Source organism: Denticeps clupeoides, chromosome 15, assembly GCF_900700375.1.
Source record: "Denticeps clupeoides chromosome 15, fDenClu1.1, whole genome shotgun sequence".
In the NCBI taxonomy this organism is placed as follows: Eukaryota; Metazoa; Chordata; class Actinopteri; order Clupeiformes; family Denticipitidae; genus Denticeps; species Denticeps clupeoides.
Genome location: NC_041721.1, coordinates 14,845,084 through 14,857,949, shown reverse-complemented (window position 1 = coordinate 14,857,949; position 12,866 = coordinate 14,845,084). Strand labels below are relative to the sequence as shown.

At 44.8% G+C, this 12,866-nt stretch overlaps 1 protein-coding gene across 29 annotated transcripts in view; it reads right to left on the bottom strand.

The window, feature by feature from the left end:
• tcf7l2 (transcription factor 7 like 2) overlaps window positions 1–1,790 on the bottom strand; it is a 73,223-nt gene extending 71,433 nt beyond the window's left edge. For 13 of the 29 annotated variants that reach the window (XM_028953934.1, XM_028953935.1, XM_028953941.1 and 10 more), the window contains exons 1-3: window positions 1,568–1,787; window positions 1,213–1,279; window positions 824–948 (exon numbers count right to left, since the gene is read on the bottom strand). In XM_028953934.1, coding sequence (XP_028809767.1) covers window positions 824–948; window positions 1,213–1,279; window positions 1,568–1,756 — 381 coding nt within the window. In that variant the 5' untranslated portion in view covers window positions 1,757–1,787. Of the gene's footprint in view, window positions 1–823; window positions 949–1,212; window positions 1,280–1,567 lie in introns of all 29 variants that reach the window. The other 16 variants (XR_003742501.1, XM_028953948.1, XM_028953956.1 and 13 more) reach the window with 3 other exon arrangements.
• Window positions 1,791–12,866: the final 11,076 nt, after the last annotated feature.

Here is a 12,866-nt window from a genome sequence, read left to right as displayed (position 1 = left end):
ACACGGGCGTGATAAATCTTCGATGAATTGCTCGATCACAATGCCTGTGCCGCGGCCCAGCCTGTAATGCGAGACGGCGGGCTTCTCCGGCGACGACTTGTAATAAAAATTAAACAGATTGACCGCACAGGGCAAATTACTCTGCTAAATCATGGCCATTAGCCAGTGGGCCGGGCGGAGGTGTTGAGTTAAACCAGAAAATATGCAAATGGAGGATATGACAAGAGGAGCCACAGCCACGCGGAGTAAAAGAATTTGTATAAAAATTCTGTATACATTATTAGACTGTTGTGCAGCACACAAAAATACTGTAATAATACAGTAACAAACAATATAATAGTATCATGCAACGTTTCATTTAGCCCATTCATTGTACCGATTTGCATATGTTTCATATTCCCTGGTTTATGTTTCTGGTATTTATTAATACCTTGTCGGAATGGGCATAATTAAATTAACACGGACTGTGAACTTGCTGTTTAAATACCTGCATTAAAAATAAAAAAGGAAGGAAAACCTCCGCCTGTTCGCGTGATTCTGACGTGTTTAAATTCAGCAGCAGCGACGTTCGCGGTTTGATGAACTTTCTTTGGAACTCGCAGGGTCGCGCGCCCCCGGGGCCGGAGACGGGAGCGCGCGCCGCGGCCACGCGCCCGGAACAGACGTAACGACACACAGTGACAGTCGTACGACGCGTAATAACCACCGGGGCAGCGGTCGGCGGGAGAAAGGTCCCCTCCGTCCGCCGCGGGGCTCCGGCGGGGAGAGAGGGAGGAGGAGGAGGAGGAGGAGGAAGAGGAGGAGCGGAAATAAACAGACTTACTGTGCGCGCGGTCGGGGACAGGGACCCGTTGGGGAGGTACGGGCTTGTGAGGTCGGGGATCATTATAAACGGGTAGCCCGGGTACGGCGGGCTCTTGAACAGCCCTCCATCTTGCCTTTTCGCAGCTAACATGGCGCGGGGGGGGAAAGAGAGAGAGGGAGAGGATGGAAAAGAAGTGGAGAAGAAAATATTAAACTTTTTTTTACAATTATATTTCACAAGAAAAAAAATATATATATATATAAAATAAAATGGCCCGGGGGGGGGGAGTTTTAAGGCCCCGGTCTGCGTTTTACAGAATAAAAGTCCGACGGACGTGAGGCACAAACAAGCACACAAGCGGCAGGGAAGGAGAGAAGAAGAAAAAAAAAAAGAGAGCGAGAACTCACCCTCCTCTAAACTTTCTCTCGTTTTGTCTCTGAAAGTTTCGGACCGAGGCGGGGGCCGTCTTTCCGCCTTCAAACACAGCAAAAGAAACCAGGAGGAGGAGAAGAAGAAGAAGAAGACAACAACATGGGATTTCCGTTTAAGCCACATGCGGGAGGGCGGCACGTCGTTTCACATTAATTACACACATTGCAAAGTAGCACGTCTATACATATATATTATTATTTTTATTATTATGAATTTTTTATATATGCATTTTTTTTGGGGGGGGGTGCTGGCGAGCCTCTCCCCACCCTCACGCGTTACAGAAAATGGAAGTTAAAAGTAAACGCGGCCGCCATGATTTCTGCCACTTACCTCCGAGTCGGACGAGCTGTTCTGGTTCGTCTCCGACTCGTTCACCAGCGAGGACTTGACGTCTGCTAAATCCCTTTCCGCCGAGGAGTTCTCCGAGATCTTCTCCTCCTGCTCGCCCTCGTCTTTGAAGGAAATCATTTCATCGTTCGCACCCAAATCGTCCCCTCCGCCGCCGTTGAGCTGCGGCATTTTTCCCGAGCAATTTTGGGGGGCAAAAAAAAAAAAAAAAAAAAAAAAAACACTCTCACACACACACACTCACACACTCACTCACACACGCCGCCGCCGCCGAAGCCGCGCAAAGTTTCTTTCTTTCTTTTACCTCCTTCTTCTTCTCCTTCTCCTCCTTTTTCTCTCCTCTCGCAACCCTTGATCCCGAATCCCGAGTTTTTAAGTTTTTTTTTTTGTTCAGTCTGTATCGGCGCTTTTCAAGGAGCCGCCGGGGTGAAGCAGGAAAAAGTGGAGGAAAAAGAAGGGGGGAATGTTGGCAGAAAAAGGAGCCGGAGACGGAGCCGAGCCGCTCGGATTGAGGAGTTGAAGTTGGTCGGAGTGGTTTTCAGTTCAAAGGCGGCGCTGATTGACAGATAGAGAGGGATGGAAATAGAGAGAGTCTGGATTCGGGATTATTGACAGGGAGAAACACACGAGAAAAAACGCTAATGAGATTCAAACGGGGAGGGACCCGGAGTGACGTTTTCATAAATAGAGAGGGGCAGGAGACGCGGCGGAGGAGTGCGGCTCGGAGCGGAGAGAGGGAGAGAGGGAGGGAGGGAAGGAAGGAGGGAGGGAAGGAGGGACGGGACAGGGTTTTTTTTTTTTTTTTTTAAGGCGCCGAGGCGCGCTGGGTTTTTTTATTTTATTATTATTTATTTTATTATTTCTTTTAGTCCAATCCACTCCCTTGTTTCATTTTTTTATATATCGTTCCTTTTCATTCTCTTGTTTTATTTTCCCTTCTTCCTGGATTTTTGTCGTGGGTTACAGGGAAATAAAATAAATGTTAAAAAAAAAAAAAAAAGCCCAAAAGTTCGCCCGGCGTGCCGAAAAGAATTAAGATAATTCCGGCGCAACGTGGTAACCACAAATAATTATGCGTTTGTTGGTTTGTTTGCTTCAATCAAAGAAAACGAACCCGTTGCATTTAAAATACGTGCATGGAGAAAAAAAAAGAAATGATATCCAACAAAATGGCCCGAGCGCCAAGTCTCCGTGTGCAGCCGCGGCCGCGGAGGGTTCGCGGGAGGCGCGGCGCGGCGCGACGTGGCGGGGAGCGGGGAGCTGGAAGCCGGGCGGAGGAGAGGAGGGCTGCGCGGCAGACGGGCTAATGAGGCCGGTCGGATCGCGGGAGAGAGAGAGAGAGAGAGAACCTGTATTCATTATGAATATACAAAGAGAGAGAGAGAGAGAAGAACGGGGGTGGGGGGTATGGGGGGGGGGGGGGTCGAAAACAATATCAGAATAAAAAGTTCACCTCATCACCGTGTCGCGGACTGAATTATTTTTAATACGGGATTAGAACTGCCTGCCCGGTTGTTGCCAGGTCGGGATTTTTAATTACATATTATCATATTTCGCTCAATTATCATTGCTTTTACTTTTACAACATCCTGGTATAATGTGATTGCATAAAGGACCATGACTGGGTAATGACTATGTTACTTTATTTATTATTATTATTATTATTATTTTTAATAATGCAAACCGCAGCCACATATTCTGGTTGGCAATACAAAGCGTCACATGTCAAAGATTGAAAAGATGCACAGGGATTGCAGCGCTGAATTTTTTTTCCTCCACTGGCTGTGTTATTATTACTATTATAAATAGCACCACAGTACAAACCTACAAAATAATTTTCCAAACTATTAAAATGCTGCCAATATTTAGTCAAAATAGTGCAATCTGAAATAAGGCAACCAAAATTAGATTATATGAGCATGTAATATATTCTCTTGCTATGCTTTAATGATAAAAACTGTTGCAAGCAGGGTTTCTTTTTTTTTTTTTTTTAATTCCCCAGAGGATGAACAGGACCTCTGTATGGGCGCCGTCTGAATGTGAGGTCACAAACACGTAGACGCCCCATGGCTCGCCACCCAGGCCTGGAGCTTGCAGATACCAGACCAAAGCACTTGAGTTTCCCAGCCTGCATCTCTCTCAATGGGCCCAGCGGGTGGCTGACAGATCTCCCAGGTTGGGTGCATTTTAATCATCGTTTTTCGGCCTCCTGCTCGTCTGTTGACTCTAAAATCCTCTAATGAAAAAAAGTCCAGGTATGTTTGAATGTCGCTAAGCCCTTCCTCGTCATGTAAAGGCCCTTCCACTTGAACCGCCTCGCTATCGGATACGTATATTATCAAACTTCCGTTTTGTAATGGAAGAAGCTCATAATGGACACTAAGATGTGCTCTGCCACCATGTAGGACGAAATAATGGACCACACAAATGTCCTGTACGCAAACAGTTAATTACCCATAATGCCTGTTGCCTTCCCCTGCTGGCTGCCGAGGCTCTATGCTTAATTAGCATATTACGGGGCCTGTTAATGGTCCATCCAGTTGTTTTCAGAGTAACAATATGTGCATTTTAAAGGCTTGTTTAATAGTAACTACGGCCTCATTTATGCCAGATCCCATCTGAGCTAGATGAATAAAACAATGTGAAGTTGTTGTTTTTTTTTTTCCGGTTTTAACGAGTGGAACTTGGCATTTAACCTTTTCAACTGCCTTGTCAATTGCAAATGTCCCCATTGTGAGGGACGCCCTGCTAACCATTTTAGCATTTTTTTTCCCTCCTCGGGACAAATAATATGTATTATTTGTTAATTTGGTTTTGGTTAACCACAATTATGTGGCCCTAATGGCCCTCGACATTGTGTATGTCAATAAGCTTATTATGCAAAGTTTCCTTTATGGTGTATATGTAAAAAAAAAAAAAAGCATTCAGACTGGTTTTTACAGAACAGTGCTGTATGCAGCAGTACAGGCATTTTTTAAATACTCTACATATGGGAGGTGTATATAATTTACATTCACGTGTGCCACGGTGGTTTCATTATTAAAAGTGCAGACACTAAGATAATGTGAGTCACGCTTGGTCAACTCTGTGGTTACGTCCAGGGAGCATCGGCCCCGTTACGTCTCGAAGACTGGACAGCATCGTGGGAAAGGTTTCAGGAGACCTGAGTCAGGTACCCAACTGTTTTTTTTCCCCTTTTTCAGAGACGCCTGCCATGGTCATTAATCAGGAGGAGCCGGGCCGGGACTGGGCACCCTGACCGCTGCCCCTTGGCCCGTCTGCATGTGCGCTCGCTCTCCGGAGACAGCGCGCTCGCCACAGATACGGCAGCCAAGGAGCACCGGACATCTGTCAGTGAAAAATTCTCCTCGTCTGTGACACTGTAACACCAAATTGGCACTTTTCGAGAAATAAAATGCGAAACCTCAGGTTACAGAGGCTAAAGATACACACAAAACAAACACCATACGTGTATTTACATGAACGCAATACATTTATATGTCTGGACTCATATTTGCATGTCGATCCTGGCTGTAAGGTGCACGCAGAGTGCAAATGTAAGCGCCGTTGTTTTGTTTAACCCGCCTCGCCCATTATTCCAGCGTGGTATTGGATGCATACGGAAAAGCCACTCTTGTCCTGACCCTGTTTTGTGCCCTGTAAAAGGATGGGCCTTTTTTTTTTTTTTTTTGGTCTTGTTTTTTGCCCACGCTTTTGTAGGGGCCCCAGTGGCGATTGTTCTTTGAGAGACTCTGAGCACCTCCTCTCAGGGGCCGTCTTCATGGGCAAGACACACAGGAAGCAGCAGGCCTATTGCCGAGGACAGAAAGACCCAGGGGAAAAGAAAGAAGAACATTTTAACAACAGCCAGAAGAATGCCTGACAATCAGCGCCGAACAGAGACCATCATGTGTGTGGAGGCTGGAGAGCGACGCAGACAGAGGAAGAGAGAAAAAGACGAGTGTGTAGGAGGGACGGGGGAGTGGGAGAGGGAACGGTGGACGGGTGAGAGTTTTATTTATTTTCCCTTCTTCTTCCTCTCTTTGTTAATGAAATTGTTTTCTGATGATATCTGCCGGGCCTCGCTTTGCTCGGCATTAAATCCTCAGTCGTCCACACAGCCACTCGGGCCCTTCACTCTGGCTTAATGGCCTTGCGGCAAATGAGGTGCTTCTTGATGCTAATGAAAGAATTTCTCTTCAATTACAGGAGAAAATGCTGCGCGCTGTTCGTGTGCAGAGTTCGAATAAACAGCAGGTGTTTGAAGAGATGGATGTGAAGGAGTGATACGGGCCCTGTGTTTGAACTCTGCTCAGATAAGCTGTTCGCAGGGTCAGAGGTGACGGAGGCTGTTGGAAACATAAGCGTCGAGAAAACTTTTTCTCTTCGCCATGTATCAGTTGCACGTAGCCTTGAGTCTTAACCTGCATCACAACACGTCTCATACGCCAATAATAATCCAGCATGCTCAGCAGAGTTGTCAACGTGAGGTCAGCTCCGCTTTAGAAGCCAGACAATAAAAAAATTGCTCATTACAGTAAAAATAAAGTCTCTTAAAATGCATATCTCTTTATTTCAGAAATGAAATACTGTACTCAGCTTATTCATTTATAAATATTACTATATAAATCTCAAGTCTTCTTAGTTGGTCTTGACTGTAACTAAACGTCATGTCATAGAGAGCAAAACCGGACTGAAAAGTGAACCAACAGGAAAGTTGTCACATTCAGCAAATGTTGGTTTTAATGATCTTAGATCTAGTATATATTGTGATTGCTGTAAAATAAAATAAAAAAGTATATTTAAAGTAGAATTTTCATCCATTTCACTGATTCATTTTGACTCTGAATCAATAACTTGGACGTTTTTAACTAAAATGATGAATTTTAGTTAATTTTAGTTTGAGAACTGCTAGTTCTCAAATTATTTTCATGGTACACTGTTGGCACAACTTATTCTTGTTAATTGGGGGTACTGGTAGTACCCTAGCAGCAAACACACTCGCAACAACAGTGACCACAAAGTCACAAGTTCAAACCCCACTTTCTAATACTGTGTCCCTGAGCGTCTCCAGGGGGGACTGTCCCTATAACTACTGATAACTACTGAAGTCGCTCTGGATAAGGGTGTCTGACAAATGGCGTAAATGTAAAGGTATCGGTAACTTTGTATGTCACTAAATACACAAAATGTATTTCACTAAATCTTACTGTAAAGAGAACCATGATTTACACAGTAAGTAGCATCAATGAATGGTAATTTACATTACCCACATCTAGAAAGTAAATGCATGTACTTGCTTGCATTTATTATTCTTTTTATTATTGGCATAAAAATATCACTCCCCAATCCCCAATGTTGAAAACAAGAAATCTTTGGGACTTTTATTTTGAAATGGTCCTCTTATTGACATGACTATAACATAAGATGAGATTGTTGGAGTATTACCTGTGGACACATCCGTCTGCAGGTAACACTCCAGCCAGCATGTGCTGCAGATTTAAGCGCGTTGGGATGAGTGTGTGTTGGTTTTGCACACACTTCCAGGAGAAATTGCTGCAGGCTGGCAGCATGAAACTTGTAACATTTTTCAGTCCTTTTCAGAACTCTGATTCTTAATGGGACTGAGATCAGGACTCTTACTGGGCCACTGTAGGACATTTGCCTCTTGGCTCTTGAGTCTTTGCAGCATTGCCTGGGCCCAACACTTGTGATCATCGCCTTGCTGAAAGGTAAACTTGAAAAAGGTTCTCTCGTCGAATATCCCCGATATTTCGCTCCCCTCGTTTCTCCTTCCGTCTTTAACAGTACGCCCATCGTCTGCGGATGAAAAGTGGCCCAACAGCATGAGGAGGCCACCGCCAAACCTCATGGTAGAAACGCTTTTTCTCGACGCACAGCTAGTGTTACTCTGTGCTGCGCACAGCACTTTGAATTTTGGCCCAAAAACCCCCATCTGGCTCTAACCGGATCACAAAAACGTTTTCCTGTGGTGAGATGAGAAGAAGATTGGATCTCCTAACACAGGACAACAGCAATACTTCTTATAGGCAGGGAAGTTTATTGGTTTAAGTTACCCTTTATATTTTGGTCACATGAACTAAATGAATATGGCGGTGTTGGGCCGCAAAACATGACATTTTGTTCCACTGCGCTCTGTCTTCGACATGATGGCACATTTAGTAAAACTGGTCAGTCTAGTTCTTTTGATTGTTCCTAGATAGAAGTAATTGAGGTTTTTTTTTTTGTAAGTAATTGTTTCTATTCATATGATTTTCATTACTGAGGATCTTTGCGAAGGGGCTGCATGAATAAAAGGCCAGTTGTTCTAACCTTTTGGACTCTATGATAAAGCCCATTTGGAAAAGGTTCCTTACAGAACCATGGATGCTTCAAAATAGTCATTAAAAGCGCTCAGTTTCAAAATCGCTTTTACGAGTGCTAAGTGCTTGGAGGCTTGTCTTTTATTGTCTTGAAAGAAATCAGAGATAATTGGCGATAGCAAGAGTAGATGCATAAATCGCCACATTGTTTGGGGGAAGTGCTCTTCATGGAAATTCTTCCCATTCAGTTTTTTCCCCCCTCCGCAGACACGTTAACTCCATCAGCCTTTCAATGCACCACACTTTATTTCACCTAAAACCCAGACCGTAACCTCAAAATCCACACCAGGAGGTACCAGGATTGCATCTCCCTCGTCACTACTGGTCAGAAGGTAAATGAATCCCCGACCGCTTTGTTACAGGCCTGTCTGGGAAAGGAATAACACGTCCTATTTCTGTTCATTAACCACCACCAAAATGCATCATAAGGACAGGGATCAGATCACAGTATATTTTATCAATATTAATAAGGAAAGAGAAACTCTACTGGTAATTAAGAGAGTCCCTTGGCTTTGATTTAGACCATTACTAACGCCTCTGCATCTTTAGATTAAAAACCAACCTCTTTTATTTAATAATATTAAATCCTGACATGTATCTTCTAAAAGCTTTAATAAGACAAAGATAAGATTTGCATCCCCATACAAGTGTCTTTTTCAATTGATTATGAAGCCGCCATTGATGTGTGAGAAATTGATGTTTTCCTCTGTTCTTAAGGGGCCCTAATAGAAGGGGTGGGATTTGAGGAGGAGACTTTGGCACTTTGATCTTCAATCAGTAAAAAATTCCCACTTTTTCTTTGTCAGTCTATATTTGGTAAATAACGGTGACAATCCGCACGCTTTAATAAGATGAAATGAAATGGAGAGGGAGGGACGCGGCCGCGCTCATTTGTATTTCGCTTGCGTTTCAAGGTGCACAGTTCACATCTCCAAAAAAAAAAAAAAAATGGCCATTATCTGTGTGTGTGTGTGTGTTTCATTTTATTTTAGATCTGCAGTAGACACAAAACTGCACACACACACACACACACACACACACACACACACACACACACTAAACAAACCAATGTGAAAATAAAAACAGAGCCCCACTGCCCACCCACCCACTCTGAACCCACCCTTTGCTCTGCAGTAGTCCAGGATGTTCTAAAATAGGGCAACCTCAGCCTCCAGGGAGAAGCCAAACAGAGCTGGAGAGCTGCCACCAGGTTTTGGTAACAGGCGTATTTTTTTTTAGGTGGGCGGGGTTTGTTTTTCTCTGAATGACAGAATTCAAACTCTGTGGCTCCCGGTCCAAATAAAAAATAAAAACCATCTGTCCACCCTGGTGCGGTACTGATTCAGATGAGCAGAGCATAAGTATGGCCGAGTACAGAGCCAGGCCTACCAGACCAGAGGCACAGAATACAAAATGATTCCCACTCCCCAAAGAGGACCAGCAGCACATTTACATGAGATCAAAACGCAAAAACAAGAGCCTTGCCGCCATTCAATTATGGAGGCGCAACCTCCTGACTGGAATGATGTGGAAATATCAACCCTTCCACACAATCACACATCCCCTCATAACAAAACACACAAAAAACAGCACAGGTTGAGTTTTTTTGTAATTCTGTGGAACTGAAAAAAAAAAAAAAGCCTTTGAAGAACCCGTGTCTATGGGAGACAGAGATTAAACTTGAAAAATCAAAAAGAGAGAGGGGGTGGATGGGGGGGAGATGGAGAGATCGAGATGGATTGAAAGACACGGAGCGAGGAGGAAACTCCGGACGCGGAGCGGCGGGGCGATGGAGAGGGAGCATGGGGAGAAGGCCTGGACGGTCCAGGTGAAATGGAGGGGTAGAGGGATGGAGGGAAGGCACAGCAGGAAGCGGAGCGAGGCTGGGGGGCGGCTCGAGGCGGTAAGAGGCGAGTGGGGATTTGCCCGCAGATCAACAACAGCACACTCAATAAACCCCCACAGACCCCGGGCGAGCTGATTCGCCTCGACACACGCAGGTCCGAATTTACAAATACTTACATCCTTTAAGCGGCGATTCGGCTCGATATCCAGAATCGTAAATAACCTCGTACATGTTCATCATTTATAACGTCATGTTTAGTTTGTTTCCTTTACACTCAGAAAACATTTTCCCCTCCTAGTTGATCTTTGAGATTTAGTTTTTATGAAATAAATAATTTAAGAAAAAGTTTGCATTATTACTGATATTATCATTGACATATTAATACTAACAGGGGTGTCAATCGAGTCAACTAGTTAGTCGCACATTTTGAAACGAATTAATCACTAACAAGACTTATTTATATTATTATATAAAACGTATTTATATATTTATAACTATGACAGAGACAAGTGGGGGACAGACGAGGAGAAGATGATCTGTTCTTTGTTTTTTTTGGTTTTTTATGAAACGCCCAGTGAGATTTGAAGATATAGTGCAAATGACTTTGGCCTTGAATACTTCAGTCACGTAACTTTTTATTAAAAACCTTCCCACCTAAAAATCAATCCAGTTCCCAAAAATGCTGTGAACCATGAGCCCCATGGTACTATGTGCATTCAGATATTTTCCTCTGGTCTTGCCCAATTTCTGCTTATTGTGCCTGAAAAAAGATGAGCCGAAATGCTGGCACAGGCAAAAGATATGCCATCAAAATCACCTTGAAAAAAATCTTTATGTCAGGATTTCGCATTCATGTTGCAGGTCTGACCTGTCACAGTACTTAAAATTCCGCAAAATAATAATTAAAATAATTAATAGTATAAATTAATTGCAGTGATGAATGTGTTCTATTTGACAGCCCTGATTATCATTATTATTATTATTACTGCTGTCAAAGAATACAATAGGATAATAGATCGTCAGTGAGTTAAGGTCAGAACTCCCCACTTCTTTCTTTTTTGCCTCTCCTTTTTTCTGACAGTAATGAACTAGTTTCAGTCTAACAGTCCGTGGCTTTTTAAAACCTTGAGACAGTTCACCCCCCCCCCCCCCACCCCCCAAAAAAACACTGCCAGTAAAAGCTCTGGTGAGGACAGTGGGCTCATGTACTGGTTACCGGCTCAGTGAAGCTAAAGCCCAGCAACCTCTGAGCTCTCCAAAGTAACTCAACCCAAAAGTGAACATAAGAGGCTCCTTTTCTTAGCCCTGCACAAGACCGCATCCTTAAAAAGTCCCATTTCTTAAAAAACATATATATATATATATGGACAGTGGGCTTGTCAGACCACAAGCAGTTCAGTGTCTTCGTACCTGGACCATTAAAACCTCCGCCTGAGGGGGCAGACAGTCACATGCAGCAACTTATCATATTTCTGTGGCCTAAATAAATGTGGATCCCACATCATGTGGCCTGAGATGAATGGTTCTGCGACTGTAAAAGCACGTTCTATTACTAGACGTCACCTTGCACATGCTGTCTATCTCCTGGCATTCCACTCGAACAAACGAGAAAAGGAAAGTATCATTTAAAAAAAAAAAAAAACGGCCATGGCCACGTCCACGTAACAAACTTTTGTTTTTCACCGGCCGGTGGCTCATTTGAATGTTTGAATAATACATGTGGCTTATGAGCATATTAAATGGAAGGGCCTGGCGCGTCATCACGAAAGGGGGGAGAGATTAGACCTTTCAGAGTTAATTATAAAGATGTCAAATGTCACCCAATGAACCACAGCCTCCAAGGTTGCCCCTTTAGTTTGGGTGATTATATGCACACACTATAGATAAAGTGTCATCATACAGGCTATTAAGGTTACGGGCGGCGGCAAGATCATCTCCAATTGCTATTCAGGACCACAGGAACCTCGGAGCCTCCTTTGTCCTTGCTGCACACCTCCTCTCATATTTACTCCCTGCACTGGAGAGTGTGTGTGTGTGTGTGTATATATATTATACCCCCACACACAGTCCTTTTAAAGGTGTGTAAGCAGCACACACTCGCCCGGAGAAGCACGCTGGGTAATTTAGCCGCTCATTAAACGAGCAGGGCCATGTTTGTCTTTTCCACCTTTCAAAATTTTGGAGGCGCTCCGTGTCTCGGGCGGAGCCGAGGGTGAGCGTGTTATTATGCAGACGCGTCTGTGAAAGGGGTGGCTAGGCCGGGGCCTGTTCTCGGGTCATTACAGTACCATTAAGAGTTTAAAAAAGAACTCCCTCTCTCTCTCTCTCTCTCTCTCTCACTCACACCTAGTCCAGGAGCCACAGAGTGGAAAGAGCAGGGGATGGAGAGAGGGGGTAAGGCCCGGCGGAGCCGCCAGTCAAACAGGTGAGCTCTCCCTGTGTTTCTGTCAATCCTGCCCTCTCTGAAGTTCGTTTTGGCGGGGAAGCGCCGGCGACGCCTCACTAGGCCTGAACAGGTAGAAGAGCCCCCTATCATCGGCCCTCAGAGGAAGCGGCTCGACCTGATCTGCTCTTTCAACTGTACTAAACTGCCGGCCCGCCACCGCCGCCTGATTAAGGGCAGGGTGGAGGAAGAGCTGGACGGCCGTGCAGACACTGGAAAAGGGGGTGGGGTAGACGGCGAAGCCGGCGTCGGTCGGGGGGAGTTGGATTTAGGCAATATTGCATTGGCCTCCTCCAGCTGAGGCATTCAAGGCCAGAGCGAGCAACTTGCCTCGACAACACGGGGCGAAAGCAGTCGGCTTTGCTCACCGTCACCTCACCCTGGTAAACAAACGAACGTTTACCTCAGAGCAGCACCACAACAAAACAAAACAAAAACGAACAGTAAAACAAGCCCGGCAACAACAACGCAGCGTCCCAGTCCTCCCCAACAAACAAACCCGGGTCTTCTGCAGACACGGGGCCGCGTTGACCTTGACGTCGGCTCGGAGGGCGTGGACGGGCGGACCCGACATGAGTGGGGGTCTGTTTACGGGACATTTCATCCAAA